Source organism: Lonchura striata, chromosome 2 (assembly GCF_046129695.1).
Source record: "Lonchura striata isolate bLonStr1 chromosome 2, bLonStr1.mat, whole genome shotgun sequence".
NCBI classification, from domain to species: Eukaryota; Metazoa; Chordata; class Aves; order Passeriformes; family Estrildidae; genus Lonchura; species Lonchura striata.
Window position 1 is genome coordinate 28,053,857 of NC_134604.1, and position 27,612 is coordinate 28,081,468.

The 27,612-nt window shown below is 39.7% G+C and overlaps 1 protein-coding gene across 1 annotated transcript in view; it reads right to left on the reverse strand.

Moving 5' to 3' along the window:
- Positions 1-27,612, reverse strand: part of POLQ (DNA polymerase theta) — a 46,867-nt gene that overhangs the window by 18,283 nt on the left and 972 nt on the right. Inside the window, exons 2-15 of the mRNA XM_021549058.2 lie at positions 24,430-24,538; positions 21,593-21,812; positions 19,574-19,718; positions 19,330-19,476; positions 18,081-18,293; positions 13,385-13,527; positions 11,925-12,129; positions 11,257-11,399; positions 8,702-8,895; positions 8,261-8,385; positions 6,604-6,847; positions 2,729-5,790; positions 1,597-1,740; positions 793-989 (exon numbers count right to left, since the gene is read on the reverse strand). Coding sequence (XP_021404733.2) covers positions 793-989; positions 1,597-1,740; positions 2,729-5,790; positions 6,604-6,847; positions 8,261-8,385; positions 8,702-8,895; positions 11,257-11,399; positions 11,925-12,129; positions 13,385-13,527; positions 18,081-18,293; positions 19,330-19,476; positions 19,574-19,718; positions 21,593-21,812; positions 24,430-24,538 — 5,291 coding nt within the window. The remainder of the gene's footprint in view (positions 1-792; positions 990-1,596; positions 1,741-2,728; positions 5,791-6,603; positions 6,848-8,260; positions 8,386-8,701; positions 8,896-11,256; positions 11,400-11,924; positions 12,130-13,384; positions 13,528-18,080; positions 18,294-19,329; positions 19,477-19,573; positions 19,719-21,592; positions 21,813-24,429; positions 24,539-27,612) is intronic.

Here is a 27,612-nt window from a genome sequence, read left to right on the forward strand (position 1 = left end):
ACTAAAATGAACCACCATGAGTATGACTATTACATGGAACAGTGAAGGGCAAGATGCTTTTACTGCTCTTCAATTTCATCCTAAAACTGTGTCTTGGTATGAAAAAATCACTCTTTGCCCTTATGTCAAACACCTTAGCTACTTACCTGCAGAGCTGGGTATTGCCATGAAGCTGTTCAGCCCATATGCAAAGCAAGCTTTAAAAATCAACAGGATTTTCTGTGCACCCAGAACTTCTTGTAACACGAGCAACAAGGTGCTTTTACCTCAAGCTAGTGTTTCATGTGAGTTACATCTGGTACCCAAACCCTTTGAAATTCCATGTAAATTTTCTTTTGTTTTGAGAAAATAGGGGTAGCAAAGTGGTCTGTATGCATAGTGGGTAAATCTTTTGTTTATAAAGTCTTCTGCTCTCAGAAGAAATAATCTGACCAGAAGCACTTGTGACATTACAGTTCCAGGCTTCTTACTGCAACAAAACAGAAATTAAGTCCTGTCCACTGGGACTGGGGAGAGATTTATCTTCATTTCCCCTTCCAAGTAAGGTATGAAATAACAATGTGCTAACCTCTGAAACTCTTTGTTTGTTTCTCTTGCAAGCACCATGAACATCCATAGCAAAGTAAATGTCCTTAAAATACTCTTCTAGATTGCCCACTGAAAGAAAATTTCACTAAACTTCCTGACAGATTCATACTAAAATAACAGAAGTACCAGAAGGTACTCCTGTTGTTCCACTGTTGTGTTTAAACCAGTAGTTCAACCCAAGAGAAAATTCTTAATCCTGCAAACCTTCGGGTCCTCAAAATTTCCTTCCAAGGAGATGCCACAAGCCATCAGCAGAGTTTTGTAGTGCTGGATGAAGTCATACATGATCAGTGAGCGCTCCTTCTTGGTCTTCTTCTGCAGGTACAGCTGCAGATGGTTCAGTCTCTCTGTCACAGGTAGGCTTTGGTCCAGAGGTGGGGGTGCCAAACTCAGACTGATTTCTATGGCAGGAAATACAAGCAAAAATCATCTTTTAATCCATTACATGGTAAAAAAGACAAGAGAAAAATCTTGAATGTAGCCACCTAAAGCACAAAAGCTACAGCTGAACTATGAACAAACAATGCATCTATAGCACTATTACATAATTTATCAAACCAGACTAGGCTCCCAAAAGCAAAATGCTGTGTCTGTACTAACAAACAAAGGACAGCCAGGAATCAAACTCTAGTCACAAGGTCACTTAGCACAGATTGGGCTATGTTCAGCATTTGAGTGCTAGATTTGTTCTGGAGAGCAAAAATTGGAAGAGATTGAAAGGGAAAAGCAAGTTAAATAAAGAGAACTTGGGAGTGAGCAAATGTTTTAGCTATATGCATGCTCACAGTCCAGTGTCTGAGCCAATTACCTGTCCTTATTATACAGTACTAAAGATGTATCCACAGCAACCTGTCCAAGGCTGTTTAACACCTAAGACTGCTAGATTACTCCACCACACAACTGAGCTGGGGTTGGGACAATCACAGCACTTCCAAGAAACTTACCTGCTGAAGGAACTATTTTGAGATGCAGTATCAAATAACAGAGCAGAGTCATCTGCTCACTTACCAGTCTGGTCTTGGGTCTGCTGCAAAGAAATATAGTAGGCATCTTTTCCACCCCAACACACTGCCAGTCCAACCACCAAGATGTCTTCGCATCCTTGGACAGGAAATCCATCATCTTTAACTTGCAACCACTGAGGAGAACTCACTAGAGAAATAATTTCAAGTTACTATTATAAAATGGCATCCATAAATACAGATGATTTTGGATCCTGAAAATACATACAGTTGAGCCTAAAATTGAATATTATCAAGTCTCAGTAAAGCAAAGGAGCTGTGTGTTTGTAGAGGATGGAGAGTTGGTATCAAGCATCTCCTTGATAGGGTGATAGTAATATTTTTGGTGATAGTAATGAAGTGTTAGCAGCTTGTTGGTATGTGAGAGCATCTGAATATTCTTCTGTGACTGCCTCCAAACCAAGGTTACATATTTTCAAATATTTTCAAAATGTAAACTTGGTTGAATATAAGCACGTGCAAAATTCAGTACAGTCTCTGGTTGTTGCAATATTGCTTCTTCTTTTCCCCCACAGATGTACTCATATGCTACAGTTTGCTGCTGCTTTTTAAACATATTCTTCCTTTAAAATGACAAGATTAAGCAGTTAGATTCTTTGCTGTCACATTGCCATAACAACAGCAACATTTCAACATTTCTTAACTATCAAAATAGATTTTTGACAGGCAAATGTGAAATGCTTTTTAGAGTATAAGGAAGAAATACACTTCTATCTCAGCTCTTGAAGAGGTTGCTAGAAAAGGCCAGAATTTGGAAGGGATGCTTTATGTGTGGCTTAATGTGAACAGGAGGAAAACCTTATTTACTTTGAGGGTGGCAGAACACTGGAGCAGATTGCCCACAGAGGGTGTGGAATCTCCTTCCCTAGAGATGTTCAAAAGCTGTCTGCACATGATCCTGTGCACCCTGCTCTACATGAACCAGCTTTAGCAGGAGGGTGGACTAGATAATCTCCAGAGGACCTTTCCAATCCCAAACATTCCATGACTCTGTTATATCATATTTTATATTATATTTTCCTCTTTTTTTTTGCGTATTTTTTCCTTCTGTAGGCCTGCTTTAAGCTGAAGATACCACATGCTGTTCACAAAATAATGCACTGGAACGAGAAACTGACCTTTTTTGAATTTGCCACCAATCGTTGATTTGGGAGACAAAAGGCACTTTGTTCTTTCACATGCCACTGAGATGGAGAATCTGCTTTTCTCCTTCCATTCTGCAACAAAAGTCTGGAAAAGCGCTTTGTCGCTTGCTACATCAATAATAGTGAAACTTTCGGCACTTAAGGGAACAAATGGAAAAACATCCTGAGACAGCTGCAGTGAAAAGCCTTGGTCTACAGTGGAATCATCTTTTATCTCATCTGTCTCCGTTGGGTCTAGACACTCGAGATTGTCCTGGACTGTTTTTACCTGCTGCTCTGCATTGCCCTCACTATTCCACTGTAGCTGAATTGTCTGCCCTTCCTTCTTGCAGGTGACTTGTCCCTTTCTTGCAGATTTCACAGGGAGAGAAACAGAACTTTTTGGAAAAAGCTCTTTGGGAGGTGTTGGAGGAATAAACCCATTATTACTATCTAGTGCAGGACAGGATGTTCTGCTGCTTCCCTTGAGCTGAAGAGTTATGCCATCTGTTTTCTGAAGATCCAAGTTTTCCATTTTGTTTTCTTTAACCTTGAAAGAGCTTTTCAAATCCTGGCAAGTGGGCAAAGGTTCTGGCTCACAACAGTCCAATTCAAAAACTGGATCTGGCTCTTGACTAACAGTAGGAGCAACTAAGTCTCCTTTCAAACCAGAACTTGCTGAAGCTGTTTCAATGCCTGAGAGGCTAGGCCATTTGTCCAACACATCCTGCAATCCTGGGCTTAGTTCAAATGAGCATTCAGTCCACACCACTGGATGGGGGTTCTTCTCAAAAGCTTGGTGGCTTCTCTGGAGCTTTTCACCTTGATGTCCTACTAAGTGCTTTGGTCTGGGGTCATTGTTATATGTGACTAAATTTCTTAATCCTGACTGACCTTGAAATGTAGAAGGAATGTCTTTCAGAAAAGATGGGGAGTTTCCATGGTCTAAAACTTCTGCTATTACATCGGAGGATGCTAAAGACACATTGTTACACTGTGCAGGATTCTCATGTTCTTTCTGATTGTCACTGACATGAAATTTATTCTCAACAGGCCTTGGATTCTGCAAAACACCATCTGGAGGAAGCAAAGCCACAGGGTCCTTTCCATCGGCTTCCATGATGTGAACAGCTGAAAGGTCACTGACATTACTGAAGCTCTCATCAAACAGCAAGCTATTGCTCATGTTTAGGCTTGTTTCAGGGACAGGCTGGCATTCTACTTGTACAACTTGTTCCCTACCAAAATGGGAGTCTGCTTTATTCAGGTCTTTAGACACATTTTCCCCTTTCACTGAATTTTGGGTCTGGTAATCTTGTAGAAAACTGTGTAGCTGTGAGTCAGTCATCGAAAAATCGCTTTCTTTAAGGCAAGGTGCAGGTTCTATTTTCTTCACTACAGGCTGTAAATTAAGGCCTTCAGACTCCAAAACTTTATTACTACAGTGATGAGTTGTGCTTTTTGTAACGTCATTTGTCGTGATAAGACTTGGGAAGCTCAGTTTCCTAACTGTTGCAGCCAGCCTTTTATCAGTATCATTCTCAGTCCATAAACTGCTTCGTTTTTCTGGTATTTCCTGCTGTGGTATTGCTGCCAGCTCTGAACCTTGTATCCCCTGCTGTCCTGTGATTCCAGCTGCTCCCTCCTGTTTTATTATCATCTCAGTTTGAGTATCCAACTGGATGCTGTCTTCAAAGTCTCCAGAGTCAGAAAACAGATGAGAGGCTGGATCATTCTGAACACCATCTGCATTGCAAACACCTCTGGATTTTACTAAAGACCCTTTCAGAAAATCTTTAGGATGACTGTTGCCATTCTGCATTGTTCCAGCTTGTAACAATATTCCATTGGGCTTTTTCCTCCCATTTTTGCCAGCATTCTGAATCTGAATATCGCAGGTTTTCTCTTCACCAGGACAAAAATGCTTATCAATCCTCACCTCGGCAAAGCTTGCATCTGTTTGAGTTTTATTCCTTTTATTCTGCTTAATATCAGTTTTGTCAGTTCTCTGTGTCCTAGCACTATCGGGTATTCCTCTACTTCCCACAATACTGTGTGTCTCCACACTGGTGTGTGAAGTAACCTTCAGCATAACAGGTGCCTGAAAACCTGCTCTACCCTTAGGCATGCCTTCATTAGTGGTGGAAGGCTCTGTAAATAATCCTTCCATTTCATCTTTCTTCCTAATCTTAACTTCTCCCATCTGTAAAGAACTTATGCCTTTATAAGTTACAGAATCTGTTTCCATAAGTTCCTTATTATTTTGGTTTGAAACAGAATTACCTGTAGAGATGGTGGTGCAGGAAACAGGCACATTTTGTATGTCTATGCAAAGCTTATTTGAATCTTCAAGAAGTGACCCCTGCAATTTTGAAGTGGTATTTTTGTTCCTAGTCCGATTTAAATGTGTATCTGTGCTTTTAATCAATCTAGAGGCTGAAGACTTTGTTCTCAATGTTGGTGTTTTTCCCTGTTCAGTAAGATGCTCTTGGATTGCTGCTCTGGAATCCGTCTTGGCTTTGACCAGAGAAATTTCTTCTATGTTTTCATTTCCTTTGCACACATTTGGCCGTTTTCTAGCACTGTACACGAGATCACCCTCGCCTTCCTCTGCTTGAGCCTGTTTCCTGCCCAGGACTTCACTCTCAAATACAGAGCTTTCTGTGCTACTGCTCAGTCGCCTTTTACATCCCTTTTTAATATTTGATAAGTTTCCAATCTGAGAACCAAGGCCATTACAGTGTTGAACTCTGCACCCTTTTTTGTTTAACACCCTTGAAGACTCAGCAGACTCCTCTCCACCTGATCTATGCAGTCTGTCTTCCAGTTCTGACTCACTGCTGATCACAGAGGATGTATCAGTCTCAAGAAAAGACTCTGGGTTCCACTGCACTCCCATCAGTGCCAAATCCTGCTGCAGAAGTCTCCTGGCTTCCTCCACAATGACAGAGGCTGCTTCCCTTTCAGTGAAGCCCTTCATTCCAGCCATCCAGATGCTGCGCACGGCCCGGCGCTCCTCTGCTGCCTCCTCATCCTCATCCACAGCCCTACGAACACTGTGGGGCAGGTAACAGACACATGTAAACATCCATGCAGAACATAACAAACAACACAAGGAGCTGGCACTATTCTCTTCTGTTCCCATGCCAACTGTCTTCACAGCTTCCTTTACAGAAGCACTCTTCCTAAAATATAATGCACTTGATGGGAAATAACTTAATTGGAAATAACTATTTCTAAATATGAATAGATGTTGATGAAAGATATTACTGGCTGCATACCCCAAAAGCATTTCCAGATTTCTCTGTTCAAATGTACCCCAGATGAGTCCCAATTCCCAGCTAAGGCAAGATGCAGGTCTCAATGAATTATCCTCCATGCACTGTTTTCCAAAGTAAGGAAACTTCAAGAGCATGAACCAGACAGGTATCATGGCACAGTCCAACAGGTACTTGATCAAGGAAACTTTTTATTGCACTAACATATAAATCACAAGAGAATCCCAAAAGATAATCAGTAATAAATCATCAACTACGTTGAACATAACGGTGAAGCTGCCTTTTAGAGGCAGCAAAAACTCCCCAGAAAGCACTGACAATTTACCCAGAACTAAACAGTGCATTGAAAAGAGCAATAAGAAAAAAATTTAGGTGTCAAAACCTTGGTTTGTAAATACAAGATGCTTCTATTAATTTCAGAATAATCACGGAAAAACTGTGATCACTCGGAGACACCTACAAGTTATGTCTAATTAATTAATATTTGACACAAAGTTCTGAAGGGTTGCCACATTTTATTGCAAGTTTCATCCTGTAGCCCTTCACCTTACAAACTCCTTTACTTGACTTCTGGACTTCCTGATTTCTCACCTTTTAAATGGCACCGAGTTCTTCAGAGCAGCTGCCACGTCGCCAGGACTGGCTTTAGCGAGATCAGCCACGGTGACAAAGCCAGCGCTGTAAAGTGCCCTGGCACGCTGGGCGTTCAGCAGAGACACTCGGACCAGGTCACAGAGCTCCCTGTGCACCCCAAAACTGAGGCGGCTCTGGAACTGAGAGAGCAACAGCTCCATGTTGTGCCAGCCCAGTCGATTACAGAAAACTGTTACCATGCCTGGAACACAAAAGTTATATTAATGTCTGAACTTCAGCTCCAGTTATACTAAGGTGAATTCACTCTCCACCCCCCAATCTGAATCAGCACTCACTTTGCATTTCTCACCTTCTGATTATTTACAGAAACTAACTCATGTTTATCACAACTGTGAGTAGAAGCTAGTCTTGCAGAACTCAATCTGCAATTAACTAGTTAATCAGCGAGGCAGAAATTCTGAATGACACTGTTTTTTTCAAAGATGCTAATATTGAAAGTTTGAAGCACATGCATATCTTGAAACAAGAGTCCTATGAAACAATCATACTGAAAAAAAAGGCAAAGGAAAAAGTAGAGATGAGAGTCATTAAGGGAAGCCACGGATCTTTGCAGAAATCCAGCACTGACATCCATAAAAGTAGATCTTGGCCTGCAGGATTTCAGTTACTGAGAGCATTATAGGAGGTAGCAAATCCTATTATAAAGGTTACAACTGCAGTCCTCAGTGCATGGGAGAAGGAAAAGAGCACAGAAAAGAGAGTTTCTTACTCAGATTGCATCCACAGACTATGAAAACCATCCCTCACTAATTTTACAGTGATTATAGAATACAGCTTTTATCATATACCTAAACTCTATGTCATATCAATAGTTCATTTTACTTCCCAGATTATTCCTGTGACAACTATTAACACTGGAAATACAGAATTATGAAACTCCTACAAAGTTATTTATACTAAAAAATTATTTATACTACCAGAATTAAATTAAACTACTCTGCATCAGTTGGTGTGACCTTTTCATTTTGGGGCTTTGACTCATGCTACAGCCCACACAGAGGGTTTTGCAAGTCGAGCTAAAACTGTCTTAAAAGCTGAAAACCCACTTATAGAGTAATGAAGGATTTAGGCAACAGAAAAAAATATCTCAGTCACTGGTGGGCTGTTACTTCTACTCCCACAGAGCCTTCTTAGGGAAGTTAAAGGCAGCACTCTGTTTTGAAAACTTAACCTTATGCCTTTTGGCCAATTAATTTTGCATTCAGAATAAAGCCATGTCCCATCTTAGAGGCTCCAAACTTTACTCAATGCTGAAAAGTATTCTTTCCTCATAGAGCAAAGCTTTAGAAGGGACTTGCACTAATTTCCAACAGCTATGGAGCTGTTCCTGCACAGCACAGCACACAGCTGATTTCTACAGACCTCAGCAGCTGCACCCTGCTTGATTCCCCTCAGCTGGTCCCCTTCCCACTGCACACTCTGAGGTTCCACAGCAGGGGCAACCACAGATTAAGCTATAAATCCATAAGTGGTTTCACAAGGCTGTTTGCTGTTAGTACCACACTGTGGCTATTTTAGCCCCAAATGGGGAAGAACAAAAAAAAACAAACAGACTAGCCTAAGATTCTTGGGGTATTTTTCTCAGACAACTCACCTGCATAAGTGGCAGCAGATTGCTGCAAGGATTGAAGCTGACCACGACTACAGCCATATTTCTTGGTCATATCTTGTAAAGGAACCTCACTGATTAAATCCAGAAGGGCAAGGCTGGTGAAAAACCTGTTGATGAAGTACATGAAGAAACAAAATGGTCATCTGGGGCACATTACTGTACACGGCAAAATGTGCTGTGATACATAGGACGGAACAGTACTACACTATAGCACACAAAAGAAACAGACAGATGGCTTCCAAAAACATCAGCACAAACATCTTGTGCCTCCAGTGTTCTCAGACCAGAACAGACTGGTCCAGGTTCTCTGACCTATCAACTCACTCATAAAAAGAGTCAGTTCCTGAAAAAAGACAGAGCCTGTGCATTACAAATGTTATAGTCTCTAATCTCTGCACTTTCACACCCACATTCTGTGGTTACCTTTTGTGGATGGCCATTTGTCTGTGCTGTTTCTCTGTTTTAGCTGTGATTTTGCCCTTCACAGAGCGAGCTAGAAAGCCTTCTTCAATCCCCACGAGTTCAGCCACACGTTTCATTGAGGCAGGCAACTTCTCCCATAAGCAGAAAAACTGGTACCAATCAATTGTGGTCCACTCCTCATACACTGGGGTGACCTAAAAAAATAACACAATGCAAAAAAAATTGTTTTAGAGAAATAAACAGAACTAAACAGAGTTTTGGGTAAACAAAACTACAGCCTAGAGAATGTGGTTAGAGCATCCTACGCACTACGTAAAGGCACTGAGTCACAGGCGTGCACCATGAAGAAAGCAAAAGCTCTTCTAATCCAGTTTCTTTAATACTTGTACTGATGAGATCTGACTCACAGGGGTACTCCAATGATTAAACCATTTCGAATCTTTGTCAGATTAGTCTTTAAATCCAAGCCACTAAACAATTTTTAAGCTGTATCTTGTCCTTTAAGAAAACAAAATTGTATTCTTTGTTTAACATAATTTACATATATCTATCAACTTTTTAAAACCATGAGTAACCACACTAACCACTACCACAGCATCTGATAAAGCAGGAAGGACACAGATTTTGCCAGAATTTGCTGAAGCATTCATTTATCTGGAGTACAAAAAAATCTCAACTTTTATTAACACTCACAAAAAGCCCTCCAGAATTTTTTTAAATGTTGTTTAGACATAAAACCAATTCTGTTAATGTTTAGTCAGCTCAGAGTCAGTTCCTCTATGAGAAGACAAAAAGTCTTCATACCTTTATCAATACAAAGCAAGATTAATTATTTTGAAAGAACTAAGAGTTGCTTGGCACAAATGTTAAATGGCACAGAATACGAGATGTCTATGTGGCTGTAAATCATCCATGCCTCTTCTTCTGCTGAGAAGAACAAGTTATTAAGATGGGGGTTTTTCTTTTGTTGTTTATTGGGCTTTTGTTGTGATTTGGTTTTTTTCTTTAAAGAAAACTATTTTCCTAGTCTAGAAAATTCTTATTTGTTTTAATCAACTTCCCTAGAATACAGGGGCTTGGAATTCAGTCTCATATTTGTACAAGTAAAAAATGCAAGCTTAAAAGAATTAAAAAGCATTTTAACAGATAAAATCCCTGTAGCCCACAAGCTACACATGAAGAACAATACTTAAGAAAACTAAAAAAGCAACAGAATTAAATAAACCTTTGGCCTTGAAAATGAACAGACTTGCAAGACAGTGTTTTGAGTAGCTTAACAGAAGAGACTCTCAAGAACATTTTGTTCAATGGTGTATGATTTAAAATAACCTTAGACAAGCTGCTGCAATTAAAAAGTACAGCATAAAAAACATTATGCTATCACTGCCTCTACCCCAGAAGAGGAAAAAATTTCATCCTTTTTTTCCTGTTTTGGACATGCAAACAGGGAAAAATTCACTGATGAATAACACAAAGGAGTTCATTTTACCTGGCAGAAATAGAATAAAATACAATGTGGTCCTCTAAAACAAAGCAATGAGTAAATATGGGACAGCAGTAGATCCAAAAAAAATCTGTCAGTGTTAGCCCATTACTGGGTTATTGAATTCACCAAGCAGAGACAAGTACCCTCAGACTCTTGCCTGCTCCTCTCTCCCAGCTCAACAAGCTTTGTGACTGCAAGCACATTCCTCTTGAAGTAAACTTTCTTTTCAGACAAGACTCCCAAATTCTGCCTTTGATTTATCATCCTGGTAAAAAGAATACCCTTACCCTTAAAGAAGGCTAAAGCTGAGTGTCAGATTTCAGCATGATGGGCCCCTGGCAGCCATGAATCCCAAGTTGTTCAGTGCAACTCCATCTGGTTTCCTCATTAAGCTTCACAAGTTCATGGCTTCCTCTCCCAAGGTCTTAAATAGCAGTGCTTGGCTTTTCGACTGTATGTGCTCATAAATCTTGACACACTCTGAGACACTTTTCCCTTATAAGATTTACCACACTCCTTCCTTTAGCCCTGGCAGCCTCACCGGGCAAGTAAACTAAATCAGGGATGAATTTCACTGTAACTGAATCAAAGAAAGGCCCAGCCATAGAAAGAAATTAGTGTGATTCTCTGAGTTTTTTTGGAAGCAAAACAGATACTAAAAGCCCAACATTTTTTCTGTGCCTCCAAAAGTAATATGAAATTAAGCCTGCTGATCCCAAACACACATACAAAAAATAATTTGTTTCATCAACTTCCAAGTGTCTCAGAAAAATTACCATTATTTTATGCTCAAAACTTATTAAGTTCTGAAATCTTAGTAAGTCAAGGGTGACAACAATGGAGTTAAATGGCATGCAGCACCTGCCTACACAATAGACACTATGGTAACACACTCATTCTGAAGAACCTGCTATTTAGAAACTACTTCATGAAGGATAAACTAAGCAAAGCACAGAAAAACCCAAACCTGTGTCCATGGAGCCATCAGGAACTTTGCATTGTGCTGTCTCCCCTTAGCTTTGGGAGTAGAAAATACAAGAAAATACAAGACACAGAATGAGGAACCTACCAAATAGACAATATGCAGATCATTCTCCAGAACAAAGCTTTTCATTGCTCGCTGCAGGTCAGCAAAGATTTCCAGAGCTTCGGTTGGTGAAAGAGATGAGGAAAGAGTAGCTGAGCCAAGATGTGTTGGGTGATAAACCTTTGCTGTTAAAAAAATATATATTACACAGAGAAACATTTAAGTGTAAGTTTATAATAATTTTCAGCTTGCGCTGGATTTCAGAGATTTCTAACTTTTCACAGCTGATTTTTCAATAAGAAATAGTCTATGTCTCCATTCTGAAGACAGAAAAATGGAAACAATAACAGGCTTAGCCTGGTTTATGGCTAAACTTTTCTCTTTAGAAAGACAAAATTTACAGTCTGCAGTTATTATGCACCAAAACTGTGGTTAAAGTTGGCTTTCTTTAAAGATATTTTGGGAATTTTTAGACTACGACACATCAGTCTTAGAGGCGATGTGCAAGTGATGTGATGCGCCTTCCAAGAACATGCGAATGCAAAATATATTAAAACAGGTGTAAAGATACCTTCCAGAAGGCTAGAATATTCCTGATACACAATTCTTTAAAATAAAATTTTTAAAAATGCAGGGAAGTCCTTACTATTAATTTACATTTAACATCTACTTCATTAGCAAATCAAAAGTGGGAGAAACACCAACTTTACCTTTCACATCATTGCCAGAGTCCACAACCTGAATGAATTCATTTTCCAGCAGCCATGCCACACAAGCCTCAATAGGTCCAGCCTGAGCCTTGTCTTGCTCTTTCCCATATTCCCACTTGCTTTCTTTCAAGCTGGATGCAAGCAGAGTGCAAGAGGCGTAGGTCTGCACATCCTCTGGAGTGTTGGCTACTCCCCCCACTATGATCTGTTGAAGAAAACTACCTGTTCATATTGCCAGATGCAGTAGGACAGAACATCAGATCAGAGAATCAAAGAGAGCGATCCATCATCTCAGTTTTAAAGAACCATTCTCCCAGAGAGGGAAGTATGAGGCAAAGCAACAGCCGACTTTTTAAAAGTTTTTAAAATACTTTCTTGGCAAGAAGTCAATCATCCTGGGTAGAGGTAAGAGGACTAAGCTATGGAAAAGAATTATTAACAAAATCTTATTTTGAAAGTGAACATACACATAGCAGCAATTTAGATTTGAGACTAGCCTGAGGCATTTTTCTTAGCCAACAGTGTGAAATATTAATGTTAGAACACAAGCTGCAAATTTGTGAATACACAAAGCAAACCATGAAAGTGGAGTTCTTAGAAGGCTATTCAGCATACTGAAGGTTTCCTCTTAATAAGTGTGATTTCTATACTCCACCATTGCTTTCCTGATTGAGAGTGATTTTGTTCACCTTGAATTTTGGTTTTGCTTTAAAGGATAGCTCTTATATAGAAAAATACATTTAGAAATTCCATTGGTCTGCTAAAATTCAAAATCTGTGGAAGTATGACCAAGTTCTAACCATCACAAAAGTTTTCAAAAGACAGTATAGCAAACAAATTCTATCTAAAGAGTCCTGTATCTAATCCAAGTTCAAGCCCAAAAGTAGCTTTGGACAAGGACATAAGCTCACCTAGGTGAAATAAAATCCTTTTGGTCCTTTTTACTCCTATAGGAACCCTACAGAGGAGGGAGCAAATTGGATGCCACTCCTGTTTTCTTACCAAAAATGCATTCACAAAATTGCAATCATTTCTGTGCAGAAGAGGTAGGTAATTTGAGGGGGTAAATAAGAGACCCTGCCAGGTTCCACAAATGTCATTATGGCCCAATTCAGCCTACAAAGCCGCTAGGCTCAGTAATTTACAAACATCCTCCAGCTAAGAATGTCAGGTCACACGCAAAGTTTAACAACTACACTTAGTTCTGCCTGCTGCTCGAGTACATCTAAACACAATAGCAAAATTTCTTTGAGTGTGCTCACATCCCAATCTGCAGCAAGCAGAGAAACATCCTAGACAAAATGCTGAATACCGAAGCAAGCTGGCAGAGCCAAATAAATGACAGGGTTGACAAAGGAGGAAACACATGAAAAAGAAGTGCACAGAAAACATTTGGTGGTGTCACAGAAGAAACCATCCTAAGGGTCCAAGCACAATTCTAATCCCTGAGGGTCCCATACCTCTAGAATTGCTCTTTTCATGCTAGAAGCAACACCTTCCCCTTCTCTTCTCAGCAAGCAGCTGCAAACAGGCTTGAGTGATCCCTGAAGCAGAGCAGCACCTTTTGATCTCTCTGAGGGCTTGCAGACTAAAATGCTCTCGCCTATTGGAGAAGTAAAGAAAAACAAAACAAATACAAAAACAATGACTTTACTACTGCATTTTAGCACTGTAACAGCTGCACACAGTTCACCAAGGACATACTACTGGAATGGGAAACCATAAATATTTTTTTAAAAGCTGAGTAACAAAAGAAGAGAAAAAAATGTGCAACCTTAAACAGTGCATGTGAATTGCTGTGGAAGAACTGCACAGATGCAGAGTACAACAAAACTAAGGCAGAGCCAGCTTCAAAGTTACATTAAGCTAGTCTGGGTCTTGCCAAGTCATCTAAGGAGATTCCACAGCCTCTCCATGCATCTTCTTTGCTGCTGAACCACTCTTGCTTCTTGTTCTGGAGTTGACTGGAACTGTAATATACAGTGGCAACAAGTTGACTTTTTCATTACATTAATAAGCTGAAAAAATTCTCAAAAGTAAGAAAACATAAAAGCTGCACAGTATTTTGACAGTTTATATTGTCAACCAGCTTTCACACCAAAAATAATTAATTCAGAAATCCAAAATGACTGATCTAAGTAACTATGCATCCTCTGTACTTTCATAGATACATTTATGTACACATACACATATGTATCCTGCATGGTTTCCACTAGAAGTACATCTCAATATATCCTACAGTAAAATTCTCTGTCAGACATTGTTCAGTTAATCTCTAACTACTGAAACTCTGTGAGAGACAAAAAAGGTCCCAGAGCCACAAAAGAAAAATTAAAATAGTGGGTGAATTCCTTTAATGAGCTCATAGTACTGAGGCAAGGGGGTTAGAAATTAAAAGGTGATTGATTAAGGATAGCTGTTTAATCATGTATGTTGTTTGACATCTGCTGTGCTTGCGAAGACAAGATGCCTGTGAGGATGGGATGAGAGAATGCAAGGATATTTTGATAAGGAAGGAGCTGCTTCCCAAAGCAGGAGGGAAAGAGTGCCAGACTCGCAACGCTGTTGAGATAAGAAAGACTCCTCGGACCCCCAAAAAAGCCTAGACCAGCCTTGCAGTTTGAACTGCAACCAAGAGACCAGGGAGCAGGCGCAAGGAGACAAGGTGAGTTCACCCCGAGGAAGACATTGGAAAACTCCTTTGCTTCCTCCGGTGCAACCACCAGAGCACTGCACGAGCGCAGAGGACTGATAAACCAACCTTAAACCAAACAGGGCTGGGTGGGGCTAGGAAATGAATAGGCTTGGATGTGTTTCGAAACTCGACGCACACGTAACATTTCAGGAAATAAAGAGAGGGTTAAGTCCTTCGGAAAGCGCGCGTCTTCGGAGGAGTTATCCCCGACGCACCTCAGCGCTGAACAAACACACCTACGTGGCAATTTTTACCAGTTGTGGAGTTTTTCCCTGTATCAGTACAGCTTAACCATGGAAAACACAGTGGTCACATAAAGGATATTTTTTCCACAAAGCTATTAGAGAGAAATTGAATCACTGGGAGACCTTAGCTAGTTGCAAGCTTTGCCAGCTGGCACAGGATAAACGAATTATGGATAGGACATGTTTGCCTTTGACTAAGAGGAGAACACTGGTTTTGGATTAGCTGTACATTAAATATCATGACAGATTTATGATAACTTGGTAAGATTTAAATGCATGTGGTCTGGACACAAGGTAATTTTGGTAGTGGGTATCTTAGTATGATCCTAGGAATGTTAACTTAGGATAAGATTGTAGCTGTGGAAATGCTACAGTAATTAGCAAATCCAGAAGTAATGAAAACACAAGTGCACTTAAATTTAATAAACAGAATAAATAAATGCAGTGTAGGCAAGTAACGAAATACAGCTTAAACATAATTACGTAAATTAACTACAGGATGAAATGATGTTCAGAGGATGTGTCTTCAATTTTTTTAATCCTGCCAGGTGACAATTTTGAAATCAGTTGATCACATACTTTTGACAGAACTGGGGAGTACGTAAGATAAACTGCCTGTAAAGCATTGTTTTGTGAAAGAAAAGCTTATCTTTATTTTAGCAATAAAGAACATCTATTCATTTAGTATTTGAGCTCTGACGTGACCTGAAATTTCCTCTGAAAACTTCATTTTGACTCTGTCCTGGTTTAGGGCAAATTTGGGAGAGACCCCCACAGCCCCTCCCCTACCTGGTTCAGGAAGAATTTCCTCGGAAAGAAGTGGAAAAAAAGCTGTTTATTTAACAGGCAAAGCACTCCCCAACACAAAAAAATGAACAATACCAGATGACAAAACTCTTTCACTGTTCTGAAGAGATGACAAATTCAGAAAGTTTCTCCCAGGAGTGGTCGCTCTGTTATTGGTCCCTCCGGCTCTGGGAATGGCTGCTGCAGGCTACAAAGGGCAAACTCTTGGTGTTTTCCAGGTCCCAGTCTGGAGCAGGTTCAAATGGTTCCAAGAAAAGGGAAAGACAGACAGCCCAGGGAAAATTTGGACTGCCAAGCTAAACTAACTAACAAGCAAAAGCAAAAGCAGGAGCAGGAGCAAGAGCAAGAGCAAAAGCAGAAGCAAGAGCAAGAGCAAGAGCAAAAGCAAAAGTAAAAGCAGGAGCAAGAGCAAAAGCAAAAGTAAAAGCAAAAGCAGGAACAAGAGCAAAAGCAAAAGCAGGAACAAGAGCAAAAGTAAAAGCAGGAGCAGGAGCAGCACTATGTACTGCTGTCTGTGTCCAGCAGACTGTGGGGGAATGAGAAGGCTGAAAACAAAACAAAACTTCGCTTTTCAGAGCCAGTCTTGAAGGCACAGAACATAATACCCAGCATAAACAGGACATACGACTGGGGATACAAGCATCATAACGTCACCCTAGGACACTCTTTCAGAGTGATGTATCTAAAAGAAAATCTAACAGAAGATGGGTATCCACTTAGCTCTACATTATCTGACAGTTTTACAAGAGTTGTGGGATATTCTTTCCCAAGATGCCACTGATAATACAAAACTAATAATTGCAACCTAGTAAACAATAAATTTAATAAAAAATGAATTGAGCTGTTTCAATATCCATTATTGAACATTTCACATACCAGAGGAGGTCCAGGTTAGCATCAGACTAGACAAACACCAGAAGACTCTGGATATCTAGGCAAAAGACTCCATTCAAACTAAAAAAAGCTAAACTAAATTCTAGGTTTTATTCAGCTTTACCTATTTCTCCTTGGGAAAATGGTAGTATTGATGAATGCAAAAAGAAACACATTTCACTCTCCAAATAATATTTTTACATTTCCATCAATTCAATAAAAAAAATTAAAAAACCAGAATGTAAGACAATCCAAAACTACATTGCTGGGAGAGGAGGAGGAATTCAACCCAACAGCATCTCTCTTCTGTCTGTCAGCTAAATTTCATATCCACATTATGATTAACTTTTTCCAGCTGAAGTTGCTGTCCTCCAGTCTCCTTACTCTGTGACAGAGTAGCAGCTGGCAACATAGCTTTATGTTCTTATCCAAAAGACTGTGTGAAGTGGAAAAAAATGGCACATTCATGAAGCTCATCAGCATAAAATCAACTGCTTACACATCAGAACTGTCACATCAGAACTGTCAAAAGGGGTACTAATTATTGTAACTTGAAGGAGAAAAAGAAGAAACTTCAAGGAATAATGTAATTTTACACCTGCCTGCTACAGTCAAATGAGAAAGTCTGGAAAATTTCAAAATCCAGCCTGCAGCTGCCCTTTCCTTGAACGCACAGGGAGAGCTTGCGGAGATATAGGTCGCAAAATGCTCTGTTGCTATGCTACTCAGGCAAAAATAGAAAGCTAAATGTAAGAACAGCCTGCTTACACAGGGCTCCAGCAAGCACCAATCAAACAATCAGGAGGGCAAATCTCACTTCCTGCGTCTGTTGAACTTCTTCTTTTCTACCATGTTTATACTTGTGTAATGTGGCTTTTTGCAAACATCATCTACAAAGATAAATTTCCATTGCAAATTAAAATAACAGGCAGGATTATTTTGTTGAACATCAATCAGTGCCTCTGTATGCAAGAAGGTGCCATATTATCTGTGAACTACTGTTCATATTTCCTGGTCTCTGTCTCATTACTACTTTCAAGATCCATAAAATTGATGGTTAAGTTTAATAAATCTAAATCATAATTTCAGACATTGCAGAAGTTTGTCAAATTAGGATTGTAGACTTTACATGCATTTCTTACATTTTAGGCCCAACTGATGAAAGTTTACTGCAATTTTCCTCACTGAAACACTAAACACTTTAGTCAGCTGACCATGGATCACAAAATTAAGGCAAATGAACAACACAGCCTTAGAAGCTAACAAGAATTCAAAGGCAAAAATAGCCTGTTCCTGAAGTAACTGACATATAAATACCAAAGTCAGTCTCAGGCAGTGAAAACAATCCCCTGGGAATTACAACTTTTACTCCATTAATACCAAACAAATTAATACCGAACAAATTCATCTTGATGAACCTAATCACACAGCGTACCGAAGGAATTCATCATGATTAGTCGCTAATTGCGAAGTACTGCCCTGGATTTAATCAGGTTAACACCGCTCTGACAGAATGCCAATAAAGACTCTGCTTACCCTCTGTGTCTACCCCTTTCCTGCCAGCCCTTCCAGCCATCTGCTTGTAGGTGAGGATGTCCAGCAGCCGGCCAGCGAAGGTGGGCGTGCGGATGATGACGCGGCGCGCGGGCAGGTTCACTCCCGACGAGAGCGTGGAGGTGGCGGCCAGCACTCGGATCAGGCCCTGCCGAAAGGCTCCCTCAATGATGTCCCGCTCGTCGAAAGTCAGACCTGAGGAGACGTGGCTTTTAGTGACCCTTGTGATGGTGAGACTGAATGTAAGAGCTGAAAATATTGCTGTCCAGCAAGGCAAGAACAAACATAATGGACATCCACCAGTCAGTGTTAGGAACCAGACTTGCAACACTATCTTAGTTAACTTCTGACTGGTAAATTAAGCAAGATTTCACCATTAAGTTTTTATTATTCAGCTGACAGTGAGATACTAGCTTTTATAAGGTGCTTGTACATGTTGTAGCAAGATGAACTATTTACTGCATATTTACAAGCACTGCAAGTAAATACATGAAGAAATAAAATTAAAAATGAACAAACAGTAGGGAACTAGGACTTACTCATCTGCCATCCTGACCATGGACTCCTTCTTCATTACTCTCATTACAGGTCTAGTATGTATCTTTCTACATTACCTTCAAGGCTTCAGGCCAATTTTATAAGAAATACAGATTCTATAAGCATTTGGAATTATTCCTCCTACATAATCAATGCCATAGCTACTGTTGTCTCTCCCAGTCAGTCTTTTCTCTCAGTGAATCAACAGGTGACATGCTCTATTACCCACCTAAGTAAGAAATAAAAAAATCCAAGCAGAAGTGTTCACAACACATGCTCCTTTTATTTTTATTGTTATACTGCCTCTATTTACCCAATTGTTTCGATAGTAAGCTGAGGAAAATTGCTCTGAAATACTCTGGCTGCTTCAGGAACAACTTGAAAATGCTAGAGCTGTAAATCACTTAAGTTTTCAGGCATTTCACAAATAAAAGACCAGATAAGTTGTATTCCAAAAGTTGCTGTTATCCAACATAACAGAGAGAAGATTTAGCAAAACAATTTGTGAATTAAAATCTTCGACCACAAAAAAAGAATTTCAAATTTGCCTGTAACTGTGGAATTCTCAAAGCTTATTTAGTCATAAGCTACAAAACACTTAAAAAAGCAACTAGTAAATTGCTAATACCTGCAGTAAAAAGAACCCATATGACTTAACCATTACTGAATTCAAGACCAAGATATTCAGGAATACCTGCATGATGGAATGCCACCCCGTATGGCAAAGTACGCTGGAGCACAGAGTCCAGGCCTGAAATGGAACGCTTTAATTGATCCAGGACCTCATCAATCCCTTCTCTGTCCACAACAACTGGGGCAAGGGCTGAGTTTTTTGCAGAACCTTAAGAAAGAAAGTATTTTTATAGTTTCTACTAAAATTCATTTTCATTAAAGGCACTGTGCATACTGTAGTCTTCTATTAAGTACTTTTCTCTTACTCTCAGTTTGTTGCAAACTGTAGAACTCCCTGGCAATGATGTCTGCCAGCTTCTCACACCAGTTCTTGGATGGACAGAAGAGCAGGACTGAATGGCCACCACAAACAGTCTCATAACACAGGCTCACAATATGGTCTTCATCTCCCTGAATTGAGATAAAATATTTTCAGTGCACTCTCAGATTGAATGAGGTCTCAGATTAAATGCTGTCTTTCTGTATCGAAGTAGAATTCTTCTACTTCCAGTCAGAAAGAGAAGCAAACACAGAACATGGAGGACTGTTATCTTAGTTTCTGTCTTGCTTTATGAAGTCCAAGCACTAGTATGACCACGTTGTTGAGGGCAGTTCTAGACCTACCCATGAATACATGTTATGTTTTACATCTAGCTTTGAGAAATCTTTTTCTGAATGAAGGCCACAAAGTGCACAAATAAATCACTGCAACCTCCACATCACAGCTAACAGCAGTGGGGAAGAACTAGGAAGAGCCCCAAAGGAAAATCCCTCTACTTTACCCAGGGAACATTTGTTAACTTGGATGTCTGAACTAAAAGCATGGCAGGTAGCAGTCTAAGCATCCCAGTAAGAGGCATTCAGCAAGCGCTGCTGACCAAAGACTGCAGGTATTCAGAGCACAGTGGAAAGCTTTTAGGGATACTTATACAGATGTTCATGCAAAAACCTGCTGTTTACAGCTTGCTTTTTTGCTTTTAAGATCTTAAGAGAGTCCCTGCAATTGATCTGTTATGCTTGGCTATGCCAGATTCTCTTGTAGCAAGCAGGCCAAAGGAGGAAGAGAAAAATGTAGGCGTACAGCAAGAAATAAAAAGCACTAAAATGCAAATGAAAACAGGGGAGCAATGGCAGGAACTTCTCCACAAGGAATCAGCCAAATTCAGCTGAAGTGGTGAAGTCATCAAGTTCCCTTTTATTGGTTCAGTCTGAGGCACAGAAGTCTGAAGGTCTAGTGATACATTTCAAGCTCAAGATCCCCCAGTCTTATAAAATAAGACAACTCCTTTAAACCATTGAGTCATAAGCCTAGTTTAGTTCTTTCTCTGGCTTAATTTAGTAACTATCCAAAGCAACTGTCTCAAAAATATCCAAATGCAACATCACCTTCTCAATATGACCACGTAAAAGCTAACTTCCAAATGTTCTAGTGGAAAAACATTTCTTTTTGTTTCCAGGATACATTTTCTTTGCTTTGCCACCATGCTACCGACAAGAGAATGTCTGTGCACAACAAGAACGGAGTGCAAAACACTGTAAAATATTGTTGCTGTTCAGCCCATAGTGTCCAACTACTACACTAGTATCATACAGAGCAGTTGAAACAGCTGGAGACAGAATTCACCCTTCAAAGACTCCACAGGAAAGGACCTACAAGTAGAGAGCTCAAATTTCTCACTTGTACCCATTTGGTTCTTTAAAATCATTATAGTATGTTACTCCTAATTTTCCATATCCTTTTCAAGTGTGCAAAAGGACTAACTACTGATAACAGATTCAGAAGAATTGGAATCTTCTAATCAGTGTCAAAATTAGATCATTTAGCAGTTTAACATAAGGAAGTTCAACACCAGATTTTAATACAAATACTTTCTCCCAGTTATGAATGCAAATTCCTTAGCCTATGCAGGAAATACTTACCTGCATTTATGAAAGGGAAGTAGATTTCCAGACACAAGATAGAGTAGTGGGTAAGGGGAGAATCAAACTCTTTATACCTATCAAGTACTCAAACAACATAACTGCAAAGTCAACTTTGTCTTCAAGTCAGGTTCAAAAATCTTCAATACCTTAATGAGTCTGTATTTTGGGGTTTTTTTATTTAAGTCAGGAGAGCACAAAAATACCAATTTTATTCTCAGTTTGAGCATGAATCTATGAAGTAAACAATGAAGTTGTGAATGTCGTCTATTTAAAAATTAACAAAAAACATACCAGGAGCTGTCTGTTTAACTTCAGCACTGCCACAGGCATTATCCCAAAGCCACTGCTCAGAGTTTTGTTACCTTCAGTTGCAGCTTGGGCTGAAATTCTCTCACTAAATTCATGGAGGAGTCATATATGTTGCTACCAATTTTCACCCACTCCTTGAGGGGCACAGGGCGGAAATCTGTACAGTAGAGCTCTGCATCTAACCATGAGGCCAGGAGCCCCAGGTTAGGGAGGGTAGCACTCATGCCTACTATCTGTATCCCACCAAAACCAGGACTGGTGCTCTTTGTGTGTCTGGAAGTGGTTAAAAGAAAATAAAAGTTAGTGACAACACAGGCTACTGTTGTGGAAAATGGAATTCAGAAAAAACAACTCGATCTAATTCTTTCCATCCTCTCAAGTGCAAAGCTAATTTTTCAGCTTCTTGACAAAGAAAGAAGCCATATTCTACTCTTAGAAAACATGTCAGGTTATGCACTGATAACAAGATAAATCAGCTTTTAATCAATTTGAACCTAAACCTTTACCTTCTTTAGGTAGTTAACAGCTATAAATTGACTGCATATTTGGAGAGACTGAAAACAAATACAAAGATCAACTAGTTCCTTGCCACTAACAAAATCATGGAAATAAAGGAATGGCTCAATCTCCCCTGTAATCTTTCTAAGCTTATATACCTTAATTAAAACACTTCTGTTTGTCTCTATTTCAGGACAAATAATATTAGACTAATGTCTTCCTAGATGTGGGAACCAAAGCCCTAAGTCCAGCAAAGAAGCAAGTAGCTTCTGTTCCTAAAATGCTGAACAGCGGTTTTCACTAAAGACAGTGAGAAGTAATGGACTCCTAACAACACAAACTGTTAATTTAGATACCCAAATTTAGGTTCTAATTCAGGCTTTTGCCTGGGTAGGGCATAATAAAATGTTTTTTTAATGCGTCTAAGCTTGTGTTTGAAAAGTACTCATTTGCATTGCACGGAGCCACAAATCAAGACTTTAAAAAACAAAAAGATCTGACAAATCACTGTGAGCTCAGAAATAAGCTGAATCTTCTTAGAAGACCCTGGTAATCCTGGCAAAGACAAGACAGAGAAAACAGGATTACCCAGAACCTGTAGTATAAAAGGCCAGTCACTGATGAGACAGAAATAAGCAAGTTGAGAAGAGGCAGACACTCTGTTATCCAAGCTCTTTAAGCATATGCTAGTACAGCTTCACCATCAAGGTTACAGATTTTTGTCCCTACAGGAACTTTGGACCTTTTCCTCCCTAAGGCAACTATTGACCTCCAAGGATTAAAAAAGTTCTAGCTCTACAGTACAGTATGTGACTAATGAAGAAAAAAATCTGCTGCAGAATTTTGGCTGAGTTTGGAAAAACCTCGTGGAGAAACATGGACACCCACACAGCCAATGGCCATCTGAGAACATTTTTTTGCTATGAAGACACAGCTTGTACTTCAGTGGGACAGGCACTGATCATTCTGGCCAGACTGGACAGTGTTTAAAGACTTTATATAAGTGCATTAAATAACAGAGAGGAAAAAAAAAAATCAAAAAAAAACAGACTTAGAAGGACATTTAAGAGAAAACTTGGTCTTCAGCTGCAGGAATACAGTGGATTCCAAAATAAAATTAGCAGCCACTTCCTTCATGTCAGGAAGTGGTACAGGGTACCACTGTCACCTTGATCCTGACAGAGAGATAGAGAATCTGCATGGTGAAGGACGAAACACTGTGTCTTCCCAGGAACATTCCTTGATGCACCTGTACTTTTTTTCTCCTGGCAAGTGTTTTCTCCTTCCTGCTTCCTCAATGCAAGGGAGTAAAGCAGAGGGTGAGCCTGCACCTGTGCTGCAGCTACCTGATAAACTAAGAGAAAAGGAGTGGCGAAGTCACTCACACTGCTCCGAAGTGTACTGGCTTCCAGGATTTATGGGGAGAATATGAGAAGTCAGATGTGATTAAACCAAGAACACTGCTGGCTCCTGGAAATCATGATGGGCAATACTGAGTAAAACGTGCAATGGAGAGACAGCGTAGAAATGGCAGCTCCCCCAGAACTAGATGGTCTCTGCTTAACCCAGCACTGGTACAACTCACAAGACAAGAAGCAGCAGAGAAAACTGACAAAATCTGACTTTCTGTGCTAAGCAAACAGTTGATTTTGACTCTTCTCTAGGCACCACCAATAAAGATTAAGACAGTTACACCACCTCCTCCATTTCCTTTTTTCTGTGTTTGGGCACTATGGAGCAGCTGGACAGTTTGGTGTTGAGGATCTAGATACTGAATTCTTAAAATCTTCTAGAGGTCTTCTCAAACATCTTATCTATTCCCCAGAGTCAAATCGATTCTGCTAAAGGCAAGAAAACATGCAACCACTAGGCTATCACATGTTAGGAGCAAAAGTAGAGCTCACCCTGAGCAGTGCTAACTAAGCAGAATGATGACATATCCTCTAAGCCTTCTGATCAATTCACCATGCACAAGGTAACAGCCTGCCCACTCTTCCATCACACCAGAGCATTCCAGTAGGATAATTACACCACTCCATGAAGCACTGAAAAATTAGGCAGGGCAAATCTGCTAGCAAATCTGTTTATAAAAAATCCAAAGTTAAAAAAAAAATAGGCTAAAGAAGTAAATGAAAGCTTTAGCCTTCCTTCTTTTCCTGAGGGGATAAATCCCATGGTAGCACACAAATTGAAAACCACGTGGAAAAGAGGGTTTAAATATAATGGCAGGCTCCTGAAAAGTGCTATGATAAGATCTTAATAAACAAAATAGTCTAGGTCATTGCTCTCATAAAACCCTTGGAGCTAACCCAAGTTTGCATTCACACAGAGAACAAATATTTAGAGTCATCAATTATTTAGCATTAAAAGACAAACATCTCAGTCTACTCACCCTTTTGCTACCTTCTCTGTAACATATCTCACTTTGGTCAGGAGGAGTTCCAGCAGATATCCTCGATGAGAGTCTCCCAACATGTGCAACTCATCCACAACCACCACTCCTGATAAAGAAAAGCACTCAGGTCATGTCTGACAAACCTCCAAACTAAGAGCAAATAGCCTCGATCCATTCACATTCCACATGATGAACTGAAATTTAAATTCACAAATTCATCTTACCAACGCCACGATGGCTTCCTTCTGTCACTGAAAGAGAAATAGTGACCAATGTCATGGCATTTCACACCCACCACAACCACACATACACACACAAAATCAGCTTTTAAAAAATAAAAATAAATAGGTTGAATTATTAGTCTAGACACCACATAAAAAAGTATTGCAGCATCTACACTGTAACCTCATTGCAAGTAAAAACCCTCAGGCTTCAGAGTATCTGGAAAGGAAAATTCCAGCACCCAAATGAGCTAGAAAAAAATTTTGTTGACATCACTGTCTTAGTTAAAAACATTATTTTTTACTAATGCAGTTGTGTCAGAAAAAAAAACCAAAGAGCAGATGTAATTACACTGGCAGAGTCTGCTTCCTATTAAATTGCTCTTCATTAACCAAACCTGAACAAGCTCTACTATTTAGCTTTGGCTTTCTAATGAAAAAAAAAAATCCTTATGTGACAGCTTTGTTGCCCTCCTGCTTCCTGCAAATGACATTTTAATCTATTAACCACCTCCATCAAAATTTTAAGGTGTGTAGAAATTTCTAAAATAATAATGTCTAAAAAGGCTTCTGAATATCAGCAGCTGGAGACAACAGACCAGACTAGGAGAAAACACAGAGCCACTACTACTCAGGCACTCATTGTACATCCTGCACACATCCCAGCAGCAGTATATACCCTTTCTGGCCAGCTCACAGGATTCCAGGGGTATGGAGTAGGATAAAGGAAGGTTAAGCAAAAAAAAGCAGGGCACAGAGGACACCACACTTCATTAGCTCTGCTGCTGTGGAAATTTTTTTCCTCTTTGGTGCAGCTATGTAATATCTTTCTGGTATGGCTAAAATAGCAGGAGCTTAAGGGCAAATGTGACCTTACAGTATCTGTCTCAATGCTATTTTTCCTTCTCTTTTTTTTTTTCTCTCCTTCCTACATATGTTCCTTCTCTCTCCGTCTGTTTTCTCCCTCCTTCTCTTTCAAGCCACTTAAGCTAGAAAAGAGTGCTGCACTTCATCAGCCTCTTTTACAAACTCCCACCCATCCAGCTCCTCTGTCTTCCTGTACTTCCTCTATTCTGTGCTTGCTTGTAAATAATGGCAATTCATTGGTCACCAAATACATATTCAGCTACCAGAAAAAGCTTCTTCCTGCTTCCCCATACAACAATCTGCCTGAATTCTTCCAGAGCTGAGAAGGGACAGTTTAATCAGACACCTACCAAAGTAAAATCCATGCAAGCCACTTCAAACCTTCTGAAAGGTATTGAAAATGAGGCTAGAGTCAGTCTGCTATTTCTGTCTGCAAATTAAGTGTATCCCTAGAAGACAGTTGAAAAAAAAACTACTGAAAAGCACCTGAGAGCTACCAGACATGTTTACTGTAGAATAACTAGGTTGTTTTCATTCCCCATGATGTTTAAAACTAGAAAGTTTTGAATGAAAAGAAGGAAGGGCTTGATTTTTTTAAATATCATTCAACTAGTAACATTTTAATTTCAAGTTTAAATTAAGAAACAAATATCACAACAGCACATTACAAATCCATTCCCAGCTGACACACTGAGAAAGCAGCAGATTCTTCTCTAATAATTTTCCTAAAAATTTCTTTAGCATCAGTGTCAAGAGGCTGAACAAGAGGAATATCATCTCCCATGTACCTGGATGTTCTAAACTGACACGTTATATAATAATTAGCAACACAACATTGCTTTTAACTGCTTCATACAGCAAAGGGAGCTCTGGCAGGCAGAGGATTTGAGTTTCTCTCAACAACTTCCAAAGGCAATGTGAGCTATCAGCATGGGGTTGACATCAATGAAAGGAACAGCTCAAGCTTGAGATGGAATCCAGCCAGCATTGCAGTCATCTCCCAGTAACTCATCTCAAAAGATAAAACACCCTTGTTACAAACTGGTCTAAATTTAGAATTAATTAGAAGACAAGGTACAATCTTGCAGTTTCAGACAAGCTTCCTTTTGGGTGACAGCTAAACTGGCATTTTCAGTTCATACCCATATTTTACAGCTTTTATAAAAATTTACCTCCAAACAGAAAACTTATCCATTCCTTACATAAAGATGACTTTTTAAAATAAAATTTAATTTTAAAATTAATTTCAGAGAAGCATATAAAGGAAAAAAAAAGGCATTTTACCCTTATTTCTGCTACACAGCCATACTGGGGCATAAGGGAAATGGAGGTTTGCAGCAGAGATATTTTCAAATGGTGAAAGAAAAACATGATGCTTTAAGGAGGAATTGGTATTGAGAACACATCTTCAAACTTCAATCTTTTAGTCACTTGGCTGCTTATATTTAAATGACTCCTCTCAAGTACATTAATCTTAGAAAGCACAACATGTAGGGATGAAATGGAGGTTCCAACCAGAGGGATTTGGTGTATCCAGCTCCTGAAAGATGGTATCATTAAACAATACATTTTCATATTCTGAGTATGCTTCCAAGGCACACAAGCCAACAGAAAGTTGCTTATCCTGACCCCACTGTCTGCCTTGTGCTGGCAGTACAGCTTGTACAGTGTGGTGACATAGGATCAAACTAACTCTAGTTTAAGCAAGTAAAAAACCTTCAACCAAGTAGCCATATATTGAAATAAATAACAGGCTTTCTTCCAAGTGAAGGGATGAAGATATACATTCAAGAATCGAGCTGGACTGCAGAAGCCTTCATTTGAATGAGTTTAAAGTGCTGCACAACAGTCACCCACTCATCTTCCAACCCACTGGCAGTCTCTAAAGCATTCATGGTGATTCAGCCCCTATAGATCCAGGTGTGAATGTGTTATCCCATGATTTCACACTCTGAAAAAACCAACCAGGTTTTATTTCCCATTTTCTCTCTAAAAAGCTCTTCTGCTACACAATGCAGCAGAATATTATGATACCAGATGCACACAGAACAGCACAAAGGTGGAGGTCTCAGAGGAGCTTGATCCTCAGCTA